The sequence below is a fragment of the Danio rerio genome, chromosome 15, assembly GCF_052040795.2.
Source record: "Danio rerio strain M-AB ecotype USA chromosome 15, GRCz13ab, whole genome shotgun sequence".
Taxonomy (NCBI): domain Eukaryota; kingdom Metazoa; phylum Chordata; class Actinopteri; order Cypriniformes; family Danionidae; genus Danio; species Danio rerio.
In genome coordinates this window covers 31,223,417-31,247,497 of record NC_141035.1, presented here as the reverse complement: position 1 = coordinate 31,247,497, position 24,081 = coordinate 31,223,417, and the positions used below count along the sequence as shown (strand labels likewise).

Genomic DNA, 24,081 nt, shown 5'->3' with positions numbered 1-24,081 from the left:
TCTGTTTAGCAGCACTAAGAAAATATTTTAAAAATAAATTAATTATAACAGAAGGGCTAGCATTTGTGTCCTCAACTGCATATGTGCAATTGTACATAAAAGTGCTAATATAGATCCATCAGGCAGCTGAGATTTGATGTTATCAGCACAAAATGTGAGACCAAATTTTCATCACTGTCAGACATACACTGTCAAACTATTGGACCCCAATGTATATGTTTTATTGGAACAAAAGCCTTACCTTTGATTCATAGCCATTCACCACCTCTGTTTTCTCACTCCTCCAGCCAAGAATTCCTGTTTTATTCCTGTAGAGACATCCGGACATGTTACACTCTATAAAATGCTGGGTTGTTGTAAGTTACCCAAGGTTGAGTCAAATATGAACTATCTCAATATTGTGTTTTTTTTTCCAATTCATTTTAAATGACTATTATTAACTATTAATATTGACCATTAACTCAATGGTTGGCATTGTCGGTAACACTTTACAATAAGGTTGTATTAGTTATTTGTTAGATACTTCAATTACTAACATGAACACAAAATGAACAATACATTTATTACAGTATTTGTTCATGTTAGTTAGCTTCAGTTAATGGAAATACAGTTGTTCATTGTTAGTTCATGTCAACTCACAGTGCATTAACTAATACCAAGCATGAACTTGGATGTTACTAATGGATTATTAAATGTTAAACTATGATTATTAATGATTTGCAAGTACTGTTCATACTTGTTAGTAAATATATTAGCTAACATTAACTAATGAGACATTTTAAAGTGTGAACGCATTGTCCATATTAGACCCAACCTTGGGTTACAGCAAGCCAACATTTTTAAGACTGTACCAGGTGGCCACCATGCAAACAGGGGTGAATCCAATATCACACATGATTAAGTTTACCCCAAAAATGCTTGCTCGCACTTTTGGATTTACTGTAAAGCCACAATAAATGGTTTTGACACCTGTGTTGTTCAACATTTGAATTGCCCACTTAATTGATTGTTATGTGCTCACCTCTCAAAGGAGATGTTCTTAGTGTCCAGCTGAGTGGCCACTACTGGTGCAGATAGACGGGCCGCTACCTGTTCATCGCTAGGCTGCAGCGCCCCTAAAAGGTTCAAAGAGGTTGTGCAGGATTTGGGGGAGGGCGAGCTGGGAGAGGAAGAGATGCACGGCAGCGTCTCGCAAAACACCAGCTGTCTGTCATGATCCACCTCCATTACCATGGCATTGGAGTCTGAATGACAGGTGGAGAGAGAGAGAGCCAATTAGAGACTGTGGCGAAGTGAGACTCAGGGTTGTTTCTATGCCAATGATGGCTTGTTTGAAAGAACACCAAGCCGAGAGGTGGCATCAACAACAAAAGTGGAGATCAAATCCAAATTGGATTTAAAGGTAACAGGGAGAGAGAAAAAAAATAAAGGCTTGTGAAGGCAGAAAATAAAGCCATCTGGGCTATTGAACGCACCTTGACCCCTGAATATGAAGCTGCGATTGCCTCTTTGCCAGGTCATTTGCTCAAATCCCATGAGTGTTGTGTCCACCCGCAGGCACTGGCCGCTCTTCCACACTCGATATGTGTCACTCGGACAGATGCGTGACACCAGAGGAACTAAAAACAGAGAGGTCAACAATAGCAGGACATGAGGATGTGGAAAAGGAAGGCCTTGTCCAAATATTTACTTAGTGTTTGTAATGCACACATCTATCCAGAGTATTACATTTCACTTCGTTTCATTGATTGTTATTCCTGCAAAACCATATATGAGAGGGAAAATTCTGACTCATGCTAATTTCTGACAATTGTGGCCACAAGTCTTTATTTCAAAGGAATGGAATTTGTTTGTGTTAACACACAGTTAACACAGAACAAAAAGAACAACAGCCAATGAAATTACTGTATTAGAGAGAATATTTGCATTTGCAATATATCAGTTATATATATACAATATATTAATAATTCTATTATACATACATATATTAATTCTTTCGGTCGGTTGGCATCCGTTTTCAATTTAGAAATTTGAATATCATGACCTGTGTGTTTTGTATCACTAAAACAATGTTCGTTCTCAAAGCATATAAACCCTGTTTGCATGAGGTGCACTGCTGTCGGCTCTTAATGTTATGTATATTAAAAATTTATTAAATCTAAACTTGTCATTTGGCCATATTCCATCAAAATGTGACAGTGCACCACCTTGGCTCCACAGCAACACACCCTCAATATAATAAAAATGCAGTATCGGTTTTAAAAAAATCAGTCAGACAACACCTAGAAGAATATATTCAGCCCCTCCCCCCTTTGAATATATTTTGTTGATTACTACCGAAGCTTTGAAGCTTTAAAAATGGTACACAGACCAGCCCTTATACAAACATCAGATCTCGTTTATTTGTGGAAAAACAGACATATCACTTTGTAAAAACTAATTTCAGGGAGGCACCCACCATCTAATGCTTATTCTCTATTGCCTCCATTTTTTCAGAGATATTGTATCTAATTTGTGGGCATCAGGGAGCCACTATGAAAATGTGTGAGACTCCCATCACAACATCAAACCATGTGTGACCTTGTATACAAAAGAAACATTTTTAACACAGATTGTCACATGGCTACGCAGTGTGTGTTGATAAAGTCAAAATTTGCATTTAGCTAATTTTGGCAAAGATTGCCTTACTTCAATCCAAAATAAAACAATAGTGAACTCCTCCCTGCAAATTTTTATCATCTGAAGATGTTTGACCAATAGTTAACTGATACATCAGGGCCTTTTCTGTATTTGCAGTAGGTGAAAACAAAATTTAATCAGTGCTACCTGAGGCAGCAGATAAAAAAGGCCTTCCCTTTTGCCAAATACAAGGCCATTCCTAGTGATCCATTTTAAATACCATCTTGGTGCTTTAGCAAACTTTTAGTCACGATGTTATTGCATTCTGTTGCACCCAGAGGTACAAATTCAGTGACTAAACGTTTAGTGAAAGCGAGGTTTTTCAGCTCTCTGAATACAGTGTTTTGTCAAAACTGAGGTGAAACACTGAAAGAAATACTGGAAGAATCAGTGTATACTCCTGCCCACTTTGATTGGGATTCAAACTGGCATTTCAGGAATAAATATAGGCATACTAATAAAGATTGACTAATAAAGACTCATCAGTCACTAATGCAGCTCTTGAGGAGAGTGAAGTTTAACACTTACAAACTCCAATAGTAATTCAGCGACAGTTTCCGACACCTGTGTAAACTGGAGGACACTGATGTGTGCTGCACCAGGTAGCCAATGGTCGATCAGTAAACTCACAAATGTGCTTAAAAATATTTGCGAAGTGATAGCTATCACATGTTACTATGAGCTATTAGATATGCCCATGCCATTAACCTGCATAGTCTTTCTCTTTCTCTCACTCTGTCTGCCTGTCTCTGATTCAAAGTGGAGAGATTTATGTCGTATTCAGTCAAACATTGTGCTGCATAGAGCAGTACTTGTTTTAATGTGGCTACATCTTTGCAAATGACCATAGAATAAGACAGATAATCAACAGCTTGCCATGCGTTAAAGGATTTTAAATGCACTTTACATCTCTGCTTCATGTCAAAGCAGTTCTTTTACTTCCCTTGGTGCATTTCAAATCTGTTGCCCTATCCCTTACTAATATATGTACAAGAAATTGGGGGGAAAAACACAAATATCCATGTAAAAACTTCTATTGTGCCGCAAAACCACCCCAGACCTACCTTAAAGAGTACCATCGTAGCTGTATGGCACGTTCAGTATATATAATGTTTTTAAAAAGACGCCTCAAAGTATGACGTCATATTGCAGTGGCCACAGGGATTTTCGTGTGACTGTGGCTTTATGTTGCATTCAAGGTACACATCTGATCAGAATTCAATAGCATGACCTTTAGCATTGCCAGCGCTTTTTAAGCATACCATTTACGCCACATTACTAGAGATAAGACCTACCCCAACTGGTAAACTCCCATTTCATCTCCACGTAAAAATCCTGTGCCTGAAAGACAGGAGGCAGAGAGAAGGTTAGAGTGAATGTGAGCGTACAGTGGGAGGGCGAAAGAAAGAGACGGATCGCTCTGCAGGGAAAGACATGAATAATAAAACTCTTAGAGAGATGAGGACCGGGGAGAACCAGAGAGCTCGCACATCCATCACAAACAAAAGGGAAAAGAGCTGCAGGGGTGCCTGGGGTTGAAGAAAACTGCTGCGGAAAGGGCATAAAAAGAGAGATCTCACAAACCACATAGATAAAGCCAGCAGTTTCCCGTAAAGCTTTGTTTGTGTGTCTGTATGTGTGAATCTGCTGGAATGAAGGGCTCAGGTGTGCAGGCAGCAGGTGGCTGTTCAGATGCTGTTTGTTAAGCTGCTGGTTTGTTTTGTCATTAGCAGGTTCAGGGTTTATTAAGGCGCATCTGGGGCTGACCTGTCGGAGTCTCTCCAGCAGACGCGGGATCCCTGCCAGTCGTTTAGTGGTACGCTGGTAGTCACGGTAACGCAGCGCCAGCCGTACCAGCTCTGGGTTACGTGTGCTGATGGCTTCCTGCAACACTGAGAGACACAAGGTAAAGTTTAATGATCTGTTCGACAATAGAAGAGTACTTTACTTCACTACTGGGTTTAAGTATATTTGTACTTTATTGGAGTGCTTTATTGTAATTAGTGTTAATTTTAGGAAACTTTGACTTTCACTTTACTACATTTCACGATGATGTTGTTTTTAACAGCAGAAACTGTCACCCATTCTGACACATGAGAGGTTCATAAATCATCTAATTCTTATCAATGTATGAAATTGGTTCACAAATCACGCTGAGCAATTCATTTGTGATCTGAACAGATAGGATTGTATGTGTTAACAACTCACTGATTCATATGATTTGTTGATTAGTCTACTGGGCCCGGTTTTTCAAAAGTAATCCACTAGGATGCTGGATAAAGGATTGGATAAAATCTCAAAAATGAATTTTTCAAAAGAAAAAATGGATTATATAATTGGATTAGATCACACAATCCAATCTTGGTTTTGAAAAACTGGTTTAAAAAGTAAGCTGGATTACGTGATCACAAAACGCAAAAAAGGAAAGGGGTCTGGCTGCAGGCCTGGTGCAGTGCAATCTGGGCTGCATCCAACGCTTTTTAATGGGCTCACCTAACCCCAATCCTAACCCTACCCGTCACAGTGATGTCACTAGCTCCATTTTAGTGCATTGTGTCTGACATTGCATCGCTGAGTGATGCAGTCTCAGCTTGCATCATAAAGGCTGCATCCAGAAACTATTGAAAAAAGCATTACTAAATCCGGATCAATTTTATCCGAATTAAACCTTTTAAAAAACCAGGCCCTGGATTCACTGATTCAAATAATTTGTTCGAAGTGAGTCTACAGTTAATGATTCCCTGATTCAAAGGATTTGTTCAGCGAGTCTACAGTTAATGACTCAATGATTCAAATTATTTGTTCAGAGTGAGTCTACCATTAACGATTCACTGATTCAAATGATTTGTTAAGAGTGAGTTTACAGTTAACGATTTGCTGATTCAAATGATTTGATCAGTCTAACAGTTAATGATTCACTGATTAAACTGATTTGACCCGAGTGAATAACAGTTAACAGTTCACTGATCTACAAATGAGTCTACAAATGATTCACTGATTCAAATGATTGTTTTTATTTTATTTTTTTTTATTCAAATGATTGTTCAGAGTGAGTCCACAGTTAACGATTAACTGATTCAAATGATTTGATCAGAGCGAGTCTACAGTTAACAATTCACTGATTCAAATGATTTGATCAGAGCGAGTCTACAATTAACGATTCACTAATTCAAATGCTTTGATCCAAGTGACTCTAACAGTAAAAAATTAACTGATTCAAATGATCTGTTCAGAGCATATCTACAGTTAATGACTTTCTGATTTGAATAATCTGTTCAGAGCGAGTCTACAGTTAATGATTTAATGATTCAAATGATCAGTTTAGAGTGAGTCTACAGCAAATGATTCTGATTTTAATGATCATTTAAGAGGAGGTCTACAGTTAATAATTCGATTTAATTTAAATGATCTTAGAGTGAATCTAACAACTAATAATAAACAGATTCAAATGATTTGTTCAGAGCAAGTCTTCACTTAATGTCTCTGATTTAAATGATCAGATTAGAGTTTGAGTGAGTTCAAGTTAATGATTGAAATGATCAGTTCAGAATGAGTCTACAGTTTACGATTCAATGATTCAACTGATCAGTTCAAAGTGAGTCTACAGTTAATAACTCTAATCCACTGATCAGTAAAGAGCAAGTCTAAAGTTAACAATTCTCATTGATTCAAATGATCCAGTGAGAGAAATTCTATCATCAATATCACAATTGAATGCATTTTCACTGCTGCTGTAACACATAATATTTTAAAGATTTTGCCATATGTTTTGTATATTTAAAACTGAATTAAACACTCTCTTCAATGAAAGGTTTTTCACTCTGGACAGTATGAGTTTTAGATTACCAATAAAACTAATTTGACAATTGCTATTACTGTAAGTAACCTTCAGCTTAAAATATTGGCTAGAATTAATGCAGGCCTACCCAAATTGCAAAGCAGCTAGAGTGTTTTGCATTTTTACCTGTCCAACCGTTTCTGTTTTCTTTGCTGACATCGGCTCCATGCTGAACTAGCAAACGGGCACATTCTAAATGACCCAGCGTCACTGCAAGGTGCAAAGGAGTCCGGCCCCGTGGGTCCAACACTTCCAAATCGACCTTTAAGACAGAGAGAGATTCATTTTATTGACCACTTCATGCAGTAAAATATTTCACAAACACTATTTTCTCTTTCTGGTGTAAAATAGAAATCTGTCAGAGCTGTGGCCTTGGGGCTGATGCATGTTCAAAAGAACTGAATTATATCCCAGCCTAGCACTATTCTATCACCTCAAATTATTTCTCTCTGCAATTCTATTAATCGGTGTAAAGAGTTTAGAGTTATCTTTAATGTTTCATGCTCATCGTCACTGTAACTTCACTAGCTGTTGATTTCTATAAATAAATATTATGCAAATTATCAGCTCGTTGTTTACTGTGCACTGCATTGTTTTTGTTAGTTAAGTCATCTGTGTTTGTTTGTTTAGGTATGTGTCAGATGCTGGTATACTGTTGATTTGGATGTGTCTGAGATGTCTGAGACTCAAAGATTACGTACATACTGACAGGTTTTTTGGATGTTTATGTAAATAAACAACATTTTAAGGGCCTGAAAATTAAATGATTTAAAAACTGGATTCAGAGTGATGGTAAACAAAACTATCATAATTTCTGCAACTTCTAGAGTTCACACTTAGAAGATGATTGATTATAAAGCTTGTTTGGCATGCTGTCCCGGTAGAAAGCCCTGAGCTCGGGGCTCCCTCCCATTTGGAAGGCGAGAGTGGAGTTTGAGCTCAGGTAGATCTCGAGAACTCCCTTGCTGTAGTAGCTAATGAACAGATAGGGATTGCTCTGAAGAGATAACTACTAATATGAGCATGTCTATGGTGCCAATTTGGATTAGTTAATTAACTTAGGTTGCATGTTTTTGGATGGTGGGAGGAAACCAGGGAAGCCGGGGGAAACCCACGTGAGCACAGGAAGAACATGTAAACTCCGCACAGAAACGTCGGCTGGCTTGGTAAGGACTATAACCAGTGACGTTCTTGCTGTGAGGCAACAGTGCTAACCACTGGGCCACTGTACCACCCATCTAGGAAAGTAGGTGGAGTAGGGGTGGAAGGAGAGTTCTTTAAAACGAAGATGGCTGTTATATGGAACTTAGGGTATTTATAGTGGCTTAGGAATTGTCTGATTGGTGAATCATAAATTGGAAAATGCGGGACCAGGCACAAGCAATCATAAGCACGTGATCCTCTCGAAATTAGTTTAGAAATAAACTTCACTTTGTGAAAACTGTGACATCTAATATACACATGCATATTACATATGAACTACAGGACCATTTGGGCACACTAGGTAGATGGCATACCGTCGCCTTGAAGTTATAAGGTTCTATCTGCTTTCTAAATGATTGAGATATTAAACTTCAAAGTTTTTGCATTCCATACAGCAAACAATATGTGTGTAACAGTTCTCTTTCATTCATTAACATGACAGAGACCCTAAATGCACTCTACATGTAAATGATCAAAAATCTCTTCAATTTGCAAGTTGGGGTAAAATAAACAGGGCAAACGCAGATAGAATCCTCCTAATTCTAAACAGTCATTTTCTGCTTGGATTTATAAGGTTCTATTTGGCAGATCATTAATTGAAGCATTACATTTCAAGAAATACAATCAGTCTGCTTTATAAAAATAATAATAATAATAATTGGTGTTGTAACAATATGTTGATGTTTGAGAAAGTTACATTTTTGCTTTCTATAATATTTAATGTTTTAGGATGATTATTTTTTCTTTTTCAAATTAAGCATATAAGGCTGTGCTATATTTTGTCCAGTGCAGATGTTACTTTTATGTAATTAATACGGTCATATTAATTTTACTATATGCTTTATATGAATAATTGAATTATATTTATTAAATTATATGCTCCATGAATTAAATTAAGTATTTGTATTAAGTATATAAACACAAATACAAATATGATATATATATATATATATATATATATATATATATATATATATATATATATATATATATATATATATATATATATATATATATATATATAAATATAAAATTTTTTAATAATTATTTCTTTTTCAACAATGTAAAATTTAACATTTCATCACAATGTCAAATACGTATAAATCATCACATTTACATGCATCTTTTCAGTGTCAGGTTTCTTCTCAATTTTGTGTGGTGCAACATTATTTAGTCGACTGATTTTGTGTTTCTTTCTGGTTTTTCCTGCTGTCATGAAATGAAATACGCTCATTATAAATTCTTCAGCTAAACAAAACTGACTGACTTAATGACTGAGTTTATAGAGAATAAGTATTATAAAAGATGCAAGTACACTTTTATTTTAATAAAGTAGTGCAAATTTTTAAGTTAAAATTTTAACAGATGCTTGTGATGCAGTATTTAGTTCAGAAACTGAGATATGGTTATGTACAGCATATTTATGTACACATACACATAATATATATTGTGTTTGGTCATAACCATTGTCAGCAGCAGACACATGCATCTTAATGATTATCTTATATATTGCTTGCTTCTCCTGTCCAAAAAGACCACAACAATGACAGATAAAAGTAAGAATTAATTTACATTCAATAGATATGTTGTTGCTATAGATACTAATATGGGGGTTTTTAGGTCAATGTTTTGGCTGTCAGTCAACAATTCTCTCTGTCATACAGGAATAGCAAAATGGCCGCTCAATCACTTCTGTTGGCTTCACAGCCTGACAGCAGCTTCAAATGTAATGTTATAGATATATCGGCGATGTGAACAGCTCTGAGCAGAACATCGCGTGTTGTCATCTTGAAATTACAGTAGATATGGTGAGCCTCATTTGCATCATTCACAAATGCCTTCCCGTGGCCTCATGGGATGATAAAGTGCCTAGCAAAGCACACTTCAGAACCTCAATGAAATCAGTAGGTCATCCTAGTATTTTTTATGTACTGTATAAATACTATGAATTGTCTTGTTTTTTTAACTTCAAATTTATTTAATGAGCACAAATTTAGCATACGCCATATCCAAAATGTTTTACAACAAAAATAAATCCAAATTTTATAACAAGAAACCATTTTTCTTTAGGAATTAAGTACATGAATAGCAAGAAAAAAAATGAAGCATGCAAAATAATTTTCACGTGTATATAAAAAGTTTACCAGCTATTCAAAGTAAATACACAGCATCACTCTAATGCCAGAGAGTAAAAAAAAATCCTGTCATGACAACTCTCAGAGAGATTTAATACAGCATGGAACATGCCAATGTTTGGTCTTGGTGGAATAGATCTGCTATGCTGCTGCTGTTGCTGGTTAATGGTGCAGAGCTAGTACTGAGGACTTGCTCCTGCCTATACTATCTGAGATTATAACACACTGCTTCTGCAAACATAACACACATGTAGCAGATCTATACACAGGTGGACCTGGGGTGGAGGAGGGTATTTGAAAACACACTGTAGATTTCTAACACAAACTACACTGAGCTATTTATATGTTGAAGATCAAGCTTATTGGTTGGAGTCATATCAGCAACCAATTAATTATCTTCGCCATGTAGTTGAATGATAGATAGAACTTATCAGTCTGCTCATCCAATAAAGTTTAATGACAGAACGGTGTATAAATTAAAGATGAAAGTCATTAAATTGAAAGTCAGAGGGATCCAAAGTGGCTTTAAACCCCATTAACTTACAAAATATTAAACACCCAGAAAAAAACAAGAATAAAGGATGACAGAATTAAAATTTTTTATGTAAAAATGCTTTACTAGAATGTATGAGAACTATCAGAAAGAATTATGGCCATCTTCTACGTGAAAAAAGGAGCAGATAAAAGTAAGGAAAAGTAAGGCAGAAGAGAAAAAGGGATGGAAAAGTGTAGAGACAGGCAATAATTAACACATGGCTCCTGAACATGACACAGATCGTGCTCACATGACACCCAACAGCCGCAGTGAGATATAGTTCTGCAATCAAACTGAGATGGGCGCTAAGTACACTGTGATTCCACGCTTGTAAAAACCAGCCATACTGTTTCCTTCAACTCTTACATGATTGAAGGCTCCCAATTTGAGCCAATCAACTATACCCATAAAAATAATGCTACAGTAATTTATAGGATATAAATAATATAAGAATACCCTACCTGACAAAAGTCTATTAACTTGACTTAGTTGATTATTTGGTATCTGAAGTAGGGCAAAGGCCTCTAGATTAAGCTTATTTTACCAAAATAAAATATGATCTTGCCTTGATTTTTAACTATTTAATTAGGACAGTAAGGCTTACACAAAAGTCTTGTCATTTAACAGAAATCAAGAACAGTAAGGAATATAAAGACATGGTGCAGTGGGAAAATAATTCATACTGTGTATGACTCCCATCAGCTTGGACAACTGCATCCATACTGATAAAGTCATCTGGAATGGCAAAGAAAGCATCTTGCAGGACTTCCAGAGTTCATGCTCAAAAATGTTCATGTCTGGTGACTGTGCTGGCCAACTCTGGAGCACCTTGACATTCTTTGCTTTCAGGAACTTTGATGTGAAGGCTGAAGTATGAGAAGGAGCGCTATCCTGTGGAAGAATTTGCCCTCTCCTGTGGTTTGTAATGTAAACTGTTGATGTTGCCATCCACTCTGCAGATCTCTTGCACACCCCTGATACTGAATGTAACCCCAAACCATGATTTTTCCTTCACCAAACTTGACTGATTTCTATGAGAATCTTAGGTACGAGCAGGTTCCAATAGTTCTTCTGATTATTTGTGAGGAGTGTGATGCAGTTCAACCGATGATTCATCAGAAAAATCTGCCTTCTGCCACTTTTCCAAATGATCAACTAGAAGTCATTATCTGTTGGGCTTACTGCTGAGATCGACGACAAGACTTTTGTCAGGCAGTGTAGTGTTTTTAAAGCGTATGGTACAGTTGTAGATCTAAAGTTGCTATGGTAATACAATAACTATAGTAATAATAAAAAACGTCAATAGAATCTTTAGTATACTACACTATGTATTGAAGATTATCAGTTCACTGTGGTTAATACTACAGTATCCAGCAGCATTTATTGACAGTGTTGTAAATATTCTACTTAGTATAATACACTTTATAAATGACTTTAGTATTTCTTCATGTGAACGTCATCAATAGTTTATGATTCCCCTCTCTCATAATAAGACCATCGCTCACTGTCATCAAAACGAAAGCACAATCATTCCTTTCACCTCCACACTTTTCAGTAAATATGCTTGTGTTTATAGATGCAGGGTGACCCATTAATCATTATTTGATGAGTTGGCCGGCTGTGGTCGTGTCCATATTTATAAGTGCACCCTGGGAAAGCAAGGTCACGACAGGCTGCGCATGGCGAATGGCGTATGTGGAGCAGAAATGAGAGTCAGGACAGCTTTATTTAGGGACTTGTATGTGAGCCATGTTTGCTGTTTTTGATGATGCTTTGCGAATGGGTGTGTGGTAATGGAAACATATTATTACCCCAGGGTTTAAGTTGAGCTGCTTCAGAGTTCTGTACTGTACTGATTAACTTGCTGCACTTATTTACACTTCACACTACACAGTCTGTACTGTATTGTGTGCTTGTTCGTTTCCATGTCTGTGTGTGCATAGTGCATTATTTATCCAGTTAGTGCTGCTAGTGTGGCTACTGCTCATGTAATGTAATGTGTATTTATATAATGCCTTCATCGTGTATGGGGATACACCAAAAGCACTTCACAATCATGACGGAGTCTCTCTACACCACCACCAGTGTGCAGCATTCACAAGGTTGATGTGATGGCAGCCACAGGACAACGTGGAAAGTCAGTGATAGAGCCAATTCGGTAGATGGGGATGATTGGGTGGCCATGATAGGTAAGGGCAGATGGAGGGAATTTGGCCAGGATACTGGGGTTAGACCCCTACTCTTTACGAGAAGTGCCATGGGATTTTTAGGGTGCTTTCACACTTGGTGAAAGCACCCTAAATGTCTCCCCTTGCCACCTCCTCGGTTGGTTTGTGTTCACACTGTCTTTTTTCCCTCTGAACCCCAGTACACCTGCGGACAGGCGGACTCGGGTACGGTTCACGGGTGCACGCCTGAGTTCGGAAGACATGTTCAAACAAGCTAAACATACATCAGCCCTGCTTAGCTTCAGTAAATAAGCTTCAGTCTTGGGCTACAGGGTGATATGGCTGTGCCAAGGCAGTGAACACCTAACTTACCCTAGTAACAGCTCAACATAAAGCTTGTCTACATTTTTTTGAGCATTCAGTTTTTAATTTTCCCCAAGTGAGTGATACATTTATCTTGCAATATATAACTGTAAATTCATGATTACTTGTGGTTGTTCTTCTAACCACTATGTAATACCCATTTGTCAGTAAAAGTTTTACATCATTTAAAATGTAATAAAAATCTAGCATGATCACTAACTCTTTTGAGCGGTTAACTCAACTGTGGCGACCCCTGATAAAGTAGGAAATAAGATATAAATAAGAAAAGAAAGTGAACGATTCACTTTGTCTTTTGTATATTTTTATAAGTACAGTCAGAATTTGTACATTTCAATTTGAACACCAAAATGGTATTTCTCGCTGTGTTATATTGGGGTTTCTCTATATGTGTGTATTTATTTAGTTATTTTTTATTTATTTAGTTATTTATTATTAACCTTTTTAAGTAAGCATATTGACATAATTTAAAAAATAGATAAAAAAAAACTATTTCATATATATATATATATATATATATATATATATATATATATATATATATATATATATATATAAATTAATATTTATAAATTATTAATAAATAAATTATTATTACAAATATTAATATTGTTATTTTCCTATAATACTGTTATTAATAATAATAATAAATAAATGCAGCCTTGCAGGAGAAGTTTATTTTAAAACATTTTAAAACGTTTCAGCAGGGTGTTTTCACACCTCTACTTTGAAAAAAAGTCAGAAAAGTGGGCGTGTCCAGCTCTGTTTAGGGGGGAGTGTAGGAGGAAGAAAAGTGGGAGGGTGTGGGAGTGTCTATTTGGGCACGTTTCAGAATTTCAGAATCAAAATACACACAGACACACACAGGAGAAAGTGATAGTGTTTAACCTACATGGACATCTGTAGTCGAATTATTTGCCAAATTATTAAATGGTGGACTTTAACTGCAGTTTGGCTGTTTCATTCAGGGAATTCAGTCATCTCCCTCGCGACAAACGAGATATTTGATTCGAGGAACTGCTCTAAGCGTGTATTTTTTATGCAATGTTTGATACCGCACGGCTAATGAGAGAAAAAAAAAACCTCAGCATTTCCCGGAAACTTAGATGCACACGGCAGGTAGCATCAGAAAGCCGCGTGTGTTATTCCGGTCACTAAATGCGGTAAAAACCCTACACGAGGTTAAAGTTTGGTTGTGGTGCTAACATGTTTACAGAGCACTGGTCGCTCACTTACCAAATCTGTAGAGACAGGACAATCAACAGCAACAAGAGCCGCGTCTTTATTAAGAGGAGACTAAAGCGAATCCGGATCTCAGCGTTTGCAGATGAGAACAGCTCTCAGGTAAACAATAACCCTCCTTAGACACGTAAGTTATTGTTGTCGAGCGTCGCGTACACTGTTAATCCACACGTGACTCCAGCTGAGCTCTCACAGAGAGAAAATGAAAACGAAACTTAACGGCAGCAAACAATAAAAGCAACACTTCACGCTTGTTTTGCCAACACAACGTGGCGTCTCTGTCGTGTAAACACTGTGAAAGTAATGAATATTAATGAAGTTGCACAATAAACCGCGCTGATTGGTTTGAACCAAGCCTTACTCATGCATTAATGCAACACACTGTAAGACGTAATAAGACACACTCTGGCACAGGCGTCCAGTCTGCACACTGGAATACAACGCTATTATGTCATGGCCGTGACGCAGCTTCAAAAATTCGTTTCAAGCCGGAAGTACGAATTTGCTTGAAATAACGCAAAAACAACCAATTTACACTTTTTAGTGAAATATAGGTGTCTTAATAGTGTTTTTAGCAGTGTGGGACACATATACGACTGTCAACAGCTCAAAAAATGTGTTTTGGTGTTTCGTGACCCTTTAAAAATCTTACTGACCCCAAACTTTTGACCGGTAGTGTACATTTATAGTGTTTTGTTCTAGTTTTTCATATATATGGCTTTTATTTAAAATGAGAAAAATAGCACAATGAAATGAAAATCTCTGATCCTTGTTATCTATCTTTATTTCTAGGCCCTGTTTATGTATACTCTGTATGATGCAGCAGAATAAGTCCTGTTATTGTTACAGCAAACTCCAGTGTGTGGGACTGCCTGCTCTGCAATTAGTCGGGCCCTTTCGCACCATCATAACGGCACTCAGCAGCAACAACTGAGGCCCCAGCGGCCCCTGAGGGCCTCAAGCTAGAAAAACACCCGGCAGGTCCCCAGAGCCAGATGAAGAAAAAAAAGAGGGTGTGGACAGGCGACGTTGCTATGGCAACCCTGCATGAGGAGCTCAGATAGAAGACACAGGACGAGCGAGAGAGAAAACTGCAGATTTAAGTGTATGAGGACTCTCACATCAGTCCTTTGGGAATCTCCGCTCAACCCTGACACCAGAGACGCCTCAGATGACTGACGCTGAGGGAAAGAGAGAAGCAGATCGCTGTCAGGAGGTGTACATGCTGCAGCCGGTGAGCAAAGACTAGCTCAATGAGATTGATAACTGCTTCTGAGGGCTTCAGGGAAACACGGAGAGAAACGTGTAACTCGGGAAGACAGATTAATGGCAGTGAGACGAGGACAGAACGAAGGAGAAGCATCAGTTGTTTCAGGCTGGCCTTCTGGTGACCCGAAATGCTGCTATATATACCACACTGTGAGACACGCTAGACAACACACGCAAAATAACACCAACACAGACGCTGGCTTATCTCATCTTATCAGACAGCCACAAACAAATACAGTCAAACACACCAAACGTCATCTCTCTTCCTGTGCGGTTTACTAGATTTACCATAGTTAATGACCATGCTGAAGAAAGCATCGCTATTGCTTTTGTTCAATTTTCAAGTTCATTTCTAACACTGTGTATTAAATTCACATCATAAATACTGCCTTGATCTATGCATAGGATCTTTCTTATTGTGTTAAAACCTTCCAATAATTGGTATTAGCTTTATTAAATTGTGTTAATATCTCTTTTTATATATTATTAAATAATTAACAAACACATATTAGTTAATTAAATGTGGTTTAACATGAGAAAGCACATGAAGAAAAGGTCTTTTTGTTTTGAGGAGAGCTTTGCTATTACCTTAGTAAGCGATCTGTTTTTCACAGCAAGCAATTTTCAATGGAACCGATACGCAATAAAACGAACGTGAACTCCAGGAGACTTTAGGTACAGGAGGGACAAGACCCATATCTAGGGACTGGAATAGACTCTTACTGCTAGCCACATCACAATGCACTACAAATCACTAAGAATGTTATTATGCAAGTTGTAAAATAATACTGTTCTATTAATGCTTGACGAGACAGTAAAGACATTGATAATGTTACAAAGATTTCTCTATTAAAACACACACACTCACACAGTCACAAGCATATGTTTATATGCATATTATCTGCTTTTAGTGCTGCAGTGTGATCTGCAATATGTCATCATAAGATTTTTTTTAATGATTCATCACAAGATATTTTTGTATGAGTTATTATTGAATTTAGTTTGTTTAAAAATGTGTGAAAAATTTACATGTTAAACAACAATATTTTAAAGGGGTGGTCCACAGTGTATTTTTAAGGCTTGGTTGTGTTTATAAGATGCAAAACAATGTGTGCTCATGCTTCACTTGTAGAAAATCATGTTATTTTGTTTCATACTGTAAATCTTAATTTGATTATAGACAGCTACCATGCTAAAATGAAAAAATATATCCTAGTTCCTCTGAAAGGCCGGCCCTCAAGAGGCTCTGATTGGTCAGCTAACAAAATTCTGAAGATTGTGGGTATTTACAGCGGTTTGACGGATAAATATGAATTTGTAGCTTATTTGTAAATGGTGCCAAACAGAATTTCCTGTTGTTTACATCCTTGTTTACATCCTCGCCACAATATACCGTTAACACTAGAAACTTTGCATGTAATTGCTCAATTTTAACAAATAAAAAATACCTGAAGGTTATGTCTCACAATCCTCAGCTTCGTCTGTTGGAGGAGATTAAACCGAATCCAGCACTGAACTGAGAGAGATTCTGGAAGTTGTCCTTTGTCAAATGCTAGAGCTACATATTTATCATAGTTATCTGGAACGTAATTAAAATGAAATAGTAAGCACTTCTCTCTTTGTGCCCTTGTGATCTCACTAGCCCGGATGTATTTTTTTGTAGTCCCCAAACTTGCTGTAGGCTTTGCTAAGCTAACCCTGTAAAAGCCAATGTCTCCCTTTGCATTGAACTTTGTGCATCTTACATTCAGAGATGTTATCTGTTCACACATCTACATTGTACATCACCTAAAGTTTAAAATATGATATTTGTAGTGGACCACCTCTTTAAAAATAAGATAAAATTACTATTAATTTTGCCTTCAACTGTATACAACTGAAAAAAAAGCTTTTTGGTGAAAACTTCAGTTACCATGGTAAATCCTTGTAAGGTTTCTAGAGCAAAGAGGGCCGTCATCCAGAATAATAATAATAATCCTACCTGAAACACCTACACATTACAGTTCTCCTGCTCTGACTGGAACTCTTTTAACCCACCTACACTGCATCTTGCTGACAGCCCTGCAACAAACATACTCGCCTGCTCCAATACATGTTCATCACTACATTTCTAATCTTTCCCCATCACACTGACAATATTACATCATCTCTAGGGTCCCTCCTCACATTTTAGCATCAATTCTATTTCATATAATGTATTTTTGATGTAAAGGGGATGCAAGTATAATTCACAAACTTTTGTTAATAGCGGCACCGGTGGCTGTTAAATAAAATGCAACTTGTGCTTTTGTGTAACGGCACATAACATAGAGACTGAATGTGATGCAGTTCCCTGATATACCACGTCAATCTCACAAGAAAACATAACTTTTCTGACATATTGTGGCTAATTCGTACAAATTTATACAAGTTCACCTAATCCCTAATTAAGCAGTGAGCAAATCATGCTAACATGTACAACATGACTGAGATCAAGCACATTATTATGAATTAGCCACTCAATCAAAATGTTATAAACTGCCATGGGATTGCATTGGATATACTAACAGTATTTATTTTTTCAGTCTTTGATGGGAGAGGATTCTGGATGCAGACTTGGTGCAGTTGCAAGGTGAGCTGCATGCATTTTCAAAGCGCACACCTAATCCCACCCCTCACCCTACTCCTCAAAGTGACGTCACTAGCTTATAGGCTTCTCTGAAACCATTAATATTTTTATCTATTAATTAATTGACCAACAAAAATACAGTTGAAATCAGAATTATTAACCTCCCATTTATTTTTTTTTCTATATTTTAAAATATTTCACAAATGATGTTTAACAGAGCAAGGAAATTTTCACAGTATGTCTGATAATATTTTTTTTCTGGAGAAAGTTTTTTTTGTTTTATTTCGGCTAGAATAAATGTTGTAAAAAAAATTTTTTTTTAAAAACATTTTAAGGTCAAAATTATGTGCCCCTTTAAGCTATATATATATATATATATTTTTTTAAATCTACAGAACAAACCATTGTTATACAATAACTTGTCTAGATATCCTAACCTGCCTAGTTAACATAATTAACCTAGTTAAGCCTGTAAATGTCACATTAAGATGCATAGAAGTGTCTTGAAAAATATCTAGTAAAATATTAATTACTGTCATCATGGCAAAGAAAAAAAGTTATTAGAAATGAGTTATTAAAACTATTATGTTTAGAAATGTGTTGAAAAAAATCTCTCCGTTAAACAGAAATTGGGGAAAAATAAACAGGGGGCTAATATTTCTGACTTTAACTGTATATATATAAATATAAATATATACAGTTTGCCTTTCCTCTAGCGTTTTTCACATAGCGGTTTTTGTTTTAAGTTCACGATTGGTGATTTTTCTCTTTATGTTCTCCGTTGCACGTGGCTGAAAATCTATATGCGCAAAGCATCACTGGCGCTTCTGGACAGCACCCATTAGATCTCATTATGCTTTTTTTAAACATTTTTTCTAATGCAGGCACAAAGCCCAATATGGGTGCTAGCTATGACATAAAAATTGGCCCAAAACCCGGCCCTCGAGGCATGAAAAAAAATGCAGGGCTATAGTCACTATCTTTACTGAGTGCATTGTGTCTGACATTGCATCTCTGAAATATGCAGTCTCAGCTTGCAACTTCAAGTCTGCTCCCAGATACTATTGCTTCATTAGCAATGTAAGTACAAAAAAAAAGTTGTACCATAAATGTTTTCTGTTTAGATGAACATGTAAATATGTCAATAACAAAATAACCTACAAAAAAGAGAAAACAGCTGTTAAGAAAGCATCTCATTAAAGATGTGGACATCAGCATCACGTATACAAACGAGGTGATTAAAACTACATCATTAGAATAGTTTGATTATAAATTATGTTTGAGACTACAGACTATATACATTTATGTGAGATTATAGATTCATCCTTATATGACACATTGACATTTAAGTAAAAAATGGCTCTGTCGTTATTATATTATCTTCAATATTATGGGCATTTTTTATGTATCAGCATGGAAAAAAGGCTTTTGGGAGCATATAAACATCCATTTATTGATTTTTTTCAGCGAAAACATTGTCAGTAGGCCTACAGGCTTTCATCGACGACCTAGAATCAGGGAAGTTTTTTTTAAAGGGATACTTCACCCATAGTTCATAGTCAAAATAAAGAAGGGATATTTCACCCAAAAAGTGTAGTTAGTTAGTTAGTTAACTTTATTTGTCCTCGTAGGGAAATTTCATTTGCAGCATACACTCACACAGACATCTGACATCTCACATTTAGCATTTACATAAATAAATCTTTTAAAAACCTAAAGTACCATAATACCCCTACTCTAAATAAATATCCAGTCTACTAACCATCCACTGCTACTGAGAGAGGAGCAATTTAAAAACGTAATTGCTTAGGGTATAGATAATAATTTTTATCCTTTTTTTTACACATCTAGGAACACTATACCAATGACCTGATGGTAACAATTTGAAGGTGTATGATAAAAGATGCACCTCATCATTGACAATCATGATAGCCTTTTTAATACTCTTTTTATTGCATATTCTATCAATGCTCTTTATTTTTATTCCAAACAACTTAGTTTCACAAATAGCTAAAACAATTATAAGGTTATAGCTCAGTTGACCAAATGACAGATCCATCAGCTGGCATGAAACTCTCTGATCCAAGGCAGATATCCATCTTTATTTCTAAGCCCTGTTGATGTATACTCTGTATGATGCAGCAGAATAAGTCTAGTTATTGTTTCAGCAAACTCCAGTAGGTGGGACAGATGGTAACAAATTGAAGGTGTATGATAAAGGATGTCTCTCATCACTGAAAATCATGATAGCCTTATTTTATCCTCTTTCTTTGTAAATACTCTCAATGCTCTTTAGTTTGATTCCCAACAACTTAATTTTCACATTATTTACTCGCACTCAAGGGGTTCTAAACATTTTAGATTCCTTTCTTGTGTTGAAGACAAAACAAGATGTTTTCAACAATAAAACTGCCACTAATATGCATAAGAAATACTGTGGAAGTCTGTGGTTGTTTTTACAACATTATTTAGTACTGTCTATCTTTATTTATACTTTTTACATTTGTATCGAAGTTGATATTTAGCCGCACCATGTTGGTGTTTCGTAACGTCTCATTTACGAGGTGGGTTGTTAGCCCAACGCTCAACCCCTAACCTGGAGGACCAGAACATACACACATTGTGCCGCCTCTAATCTTCATTTATGTTCAACAAAAAAACTCAAACAATTAACTTTAGAACATCTCAATTCCTTTTAGAGCAGTTTAAACATCCCATCAAACATTTTTTGTTGTTAACAGATGTCTGATCGACATCTAAACATAGTCATTTTAGCTAAAACAAGGCTAAATTTGGGTCTAAGAATAGGCCAAATCTAGACTAGTCATCAAATAAACAAAAATGAATGACTACACATAAAGTCTGTCTAATCTGTCTATTTGACCACTAGTCTAGTTTTGGGCCATTCTTAGATGTCTATTTGTCACAGTCACCAGCGATCTAGCCCATGCAGATCGCTGGAGAACTACAAATCTGCCAGCAAAAGAACTACAAGTTTCAGCCATGCATCACTCACACACCTGCCCTAGATCCTGTCTGATTGCAAACACTCACAGCTGAAGCTGCTCATGAACTGATTACATGGACTATAAAGTCAGCACACAAACACACAGAAGTTGCTGAGTTTTGTAAAGTGTACTGTGAGAATTATGACGCGTTTGCACTGCCTTGCCGTGTTTGATCCTTGCCTTGTTGGTTTGGTTTGTTTGTTTATGTTGTCTGCTGCCTGACCATTTGACTGTTTTATGACTATGACTGGATTTCCTGCATACATCTGTTTGCTCCACATTGTGACCGTGGCTTACCTGACCGTCTCTGTATAATAAACCCTGCATTTGGATCCTCACTCCCTGTTGTCAGCGTCCACTTCACATTACAGCGAGCATTTTTTTGTTTTAAAAAGATGCCTAATATACGTCTAAACATAGTTGTCTAGACCTAAACAAGGCTAAATTTGGGCTCTCAGTGAAAATCTAATAGACTTCTAAAAATAGCCCAAAACTAGACTAGTCATCAAATAAACAGAAATGAATGACTACAAATATAAAGTCTGTCTAATCTGTCTATTTGACCACTGGTCTAGTTTTGGGATATTCTTAGATGTCTATTAGATTTTTACTAACAGCCCAAGTTTAGCCTTGTTTTATCCAAGCTGTCTATGTTAAGATATCTATTAGACGACTATTAAACACACTATTGTTTGCTGGGATTGGCAATAAAAAAACTAATTAATACATCCCAATTACTCCACGTTTACTTTTTAGATTTGGCACAATGTTTATAGTAAATGTTGGTAATAGTGAACGCCAATATCATTTCTGTTCCTTTTAGATTTACATTTGTCTTATTCCATCCTGAAACTTCAAATGATTTATGGTGTGTGTGAGAGTAACTAAAACAAATTTATGTTACTCTTTATTTAGAGCTACTTGTAGCATCCACTACATTATGCTTGAACAAAGCTATAAAATCAGACTCCTGCACAGGCGCAACTTATCAGTGTCTCCCAACAATATAATTTCGACACAGACTTATTTTCCGGAAAATATGGTAGCTGTCCATCCTATCTCATCTTCTTCTTCTCTCTCTCTTAGTTCTGAGCCTGCTGGAGACTGCATTATTGATAGTCATCTCTGGCTGGTGCATCTGCTCTTGCACTCTTTCTGCCTTGGCTAATGTTCTCTGGCAGCTACTTAAACCAACATCAATCTTTCATTGGAAGTCCAAACTGTGCATGTGGGAGGCAGGCAGAAGAAAATCATATGTGTGCGTGTGTGTGTGGAGTGCAAATCGCAGCATTGGGATGGATTCTGCTAAAGGCTTTACACAGAATCTCTTGTGTGGCGTGTGCATAAAAATACGCATACATGCATTGATATACATGCACAGTGTTCCTCATGTTAATGCGATCATGTGCCTCAGCACCTTCACTTAAACGGCCGTTAGTTTGAAGACAGACAAGACAGAACAACTTCAATACGCAGGAGCACTTAAAGGCTGTAATGTGTCAGAAGAAGGAAATGAATTGCACTGACGAGGATGCAACCCAGGAGAGAAGTGAACAAGAACTTACAGATTCTTTAAATAAGTCTGGGCAGACGTATTGCGAGGGAGGGAGAAATACGGGCTCTTGTTCGACTTTTTATGCGCTATTGTGTCACTGGAGGTTGACACACACCCACGGTGCAGTTCGTATTCTGGAGATCGGCATCCGAGGCTTGGGCTTTAAGGGCTGAGACGACCGCTTCACAGTGTGGGAGGCACAAACCAACCACGACTGCACCAAAACACAATACAGCCATCAATTCTGAGATAATGTTAGGGAATAAATACTGTAGAAACAACACAATGGGACAAAAAAGGCTATACAAAAAACACAGTTCCATTTTAAACTCCAAACTGTTTTTGGATTTGGCCGTTTTAGTGTCCATGATATCCTGGAAATCTGAACGAGCAGTGATGACATGTCCTTCGCTTTACTCCGGTAAATGCCACAGAGCTGCAGGGTTGAGATAAGAGGAAGGAGGAAGTGAGAGAGGTCATTGCTGAACTCTTTTCAGATAGTTGAAAGGGATAGCATCCTTAATATTATGTTTAACTATGTTTATATACAGTTGAAGTCAAAATTATTAGCCTCCCTGAATTATTAGCCCCCCTTTTTATTTTTTTCCCCAATTTCTGTTTAACAGAGAGAGGTTTTTTTCAGCACATTTCTAAACATAATAGTTTGACTAACTCATTTCTAATAACTGATTTATTTGATCTTTGCCATGATTACAGTGAATATTATTTGACCAAATATTTTTCAAGAAACTTTTATTCAGCTTAAAGTGACATTTAAAGGCTTAACTAGGTTAATTAGGTTAACCAGGCAGGATAGGGTAATTAGGCAAGTTATTGTATAACGATGGTTTGTTCTTTACACTATCAAAAAAAAAAAAATATATATATATATATATATATATATATATATATATATATATATATATATAGCTTAGAGAGGCTAATAATTTTGACCTTAAAATTGTTTTTAAAAAAAAATTACAAATGCTTTTATTCTAGCCGAAATAAAACAAATGAGACTTTCTCCAGAAGATAAAATCTTATCAGATACTGAAAAAATTCCCTTGCTATATTAAACATAATTTGGGAAATATTTAAAAAAGAAAAAAAATCAAACAGGGGATAAAAATTCTGACTTCAACTGTATCTCTAATATTAGATGTTATATTATCCTTTTGTTTTTATATATGCACTCCTAACATGTTTTGTTTTCAAGCCAAATTTGGGTGAAGTATGGACAAACTCATTTAGGTAAAATTAACCAAAATTAACATAAATTTTAGCCAGGTTTGAAATGAAATAACCCCGCATTTTTAAGGGTATTTTTAATTTGGTTTATATTATACTTTAAAGAATATTTTAATTGCTTTTGTCCATAAAACTGAAATATTAAAAGTGTTTCTTGACATTCATTTTTTCATTGATTTTCATTCATTGATCAGCTTAGTGTCCCCTTATTA

The 24,081-nt window shown here is 36.4% G+C and overlaps 1 protein-coding gene and 1 long non-coding RNA gene across 5 annotated transcripts in view; one reads left to right on the top strand and one right to left on the bottom strand.

Annotated features, from left to right (window-relative positions):
- The window catches only part of LOC147833700 (uncharacterized), a 41,784-nt gene extending 25,300 nt beyond the window's left edge, over positions 1-16,484 (top strand). The window contains exons 3-4 of the long non-coding RNA XR_015509603.1: positions 4,410-4,585; positions 15,031-16,484. This is a non-coding gene — a long non-coding RNA (uncharacterized LOC147833700). The remainder of the gene's footprint in view (positions 1-4,409; positions 4,586-15,030) is intronic.
- ankrd13b (ankyrin repeat domain 13B) overlaps positions 1-24,081 on the bottom strand; it is a 59,120-nt gene that overhangs the window by 25,519 nt on the left and 9,520 nt on the right. For all 4 annotated transcript variants that reach the window (XR_015508745.1, XR_015508743.1, XR_015508744.1 and 1 more), the window contains exons 2-7: positions 6,644-6,779; positions 4,447-4,571; positions 3,975-4,020; positions 1,476-1,619; positions 1,022-1,244; positions 242-308 (exon numbers count right to left, since the gene is read on the bottom strand). Coding sequence is in view for 1 of the 4 variants with exons in the window: in NM_001030229.2 (NP_001025400.2) it covers positions 242-308; positions 1,022-1,244; positions 1,476-1,619; positions 3,975-4,020; positions 4,447-4,571; positions 6,644-6,779 (741 nt within the window). In the remaining 3 variants the exon portion in view is untranslated. The remainder of the gene's footprint in view (positions 1-241; positions 309-1,021; positions 1,245-1,475; positions 1,620-3,974; positions 4,021-4,446; positions 4,572-6,643; positions 6,780-24,081) is intronic.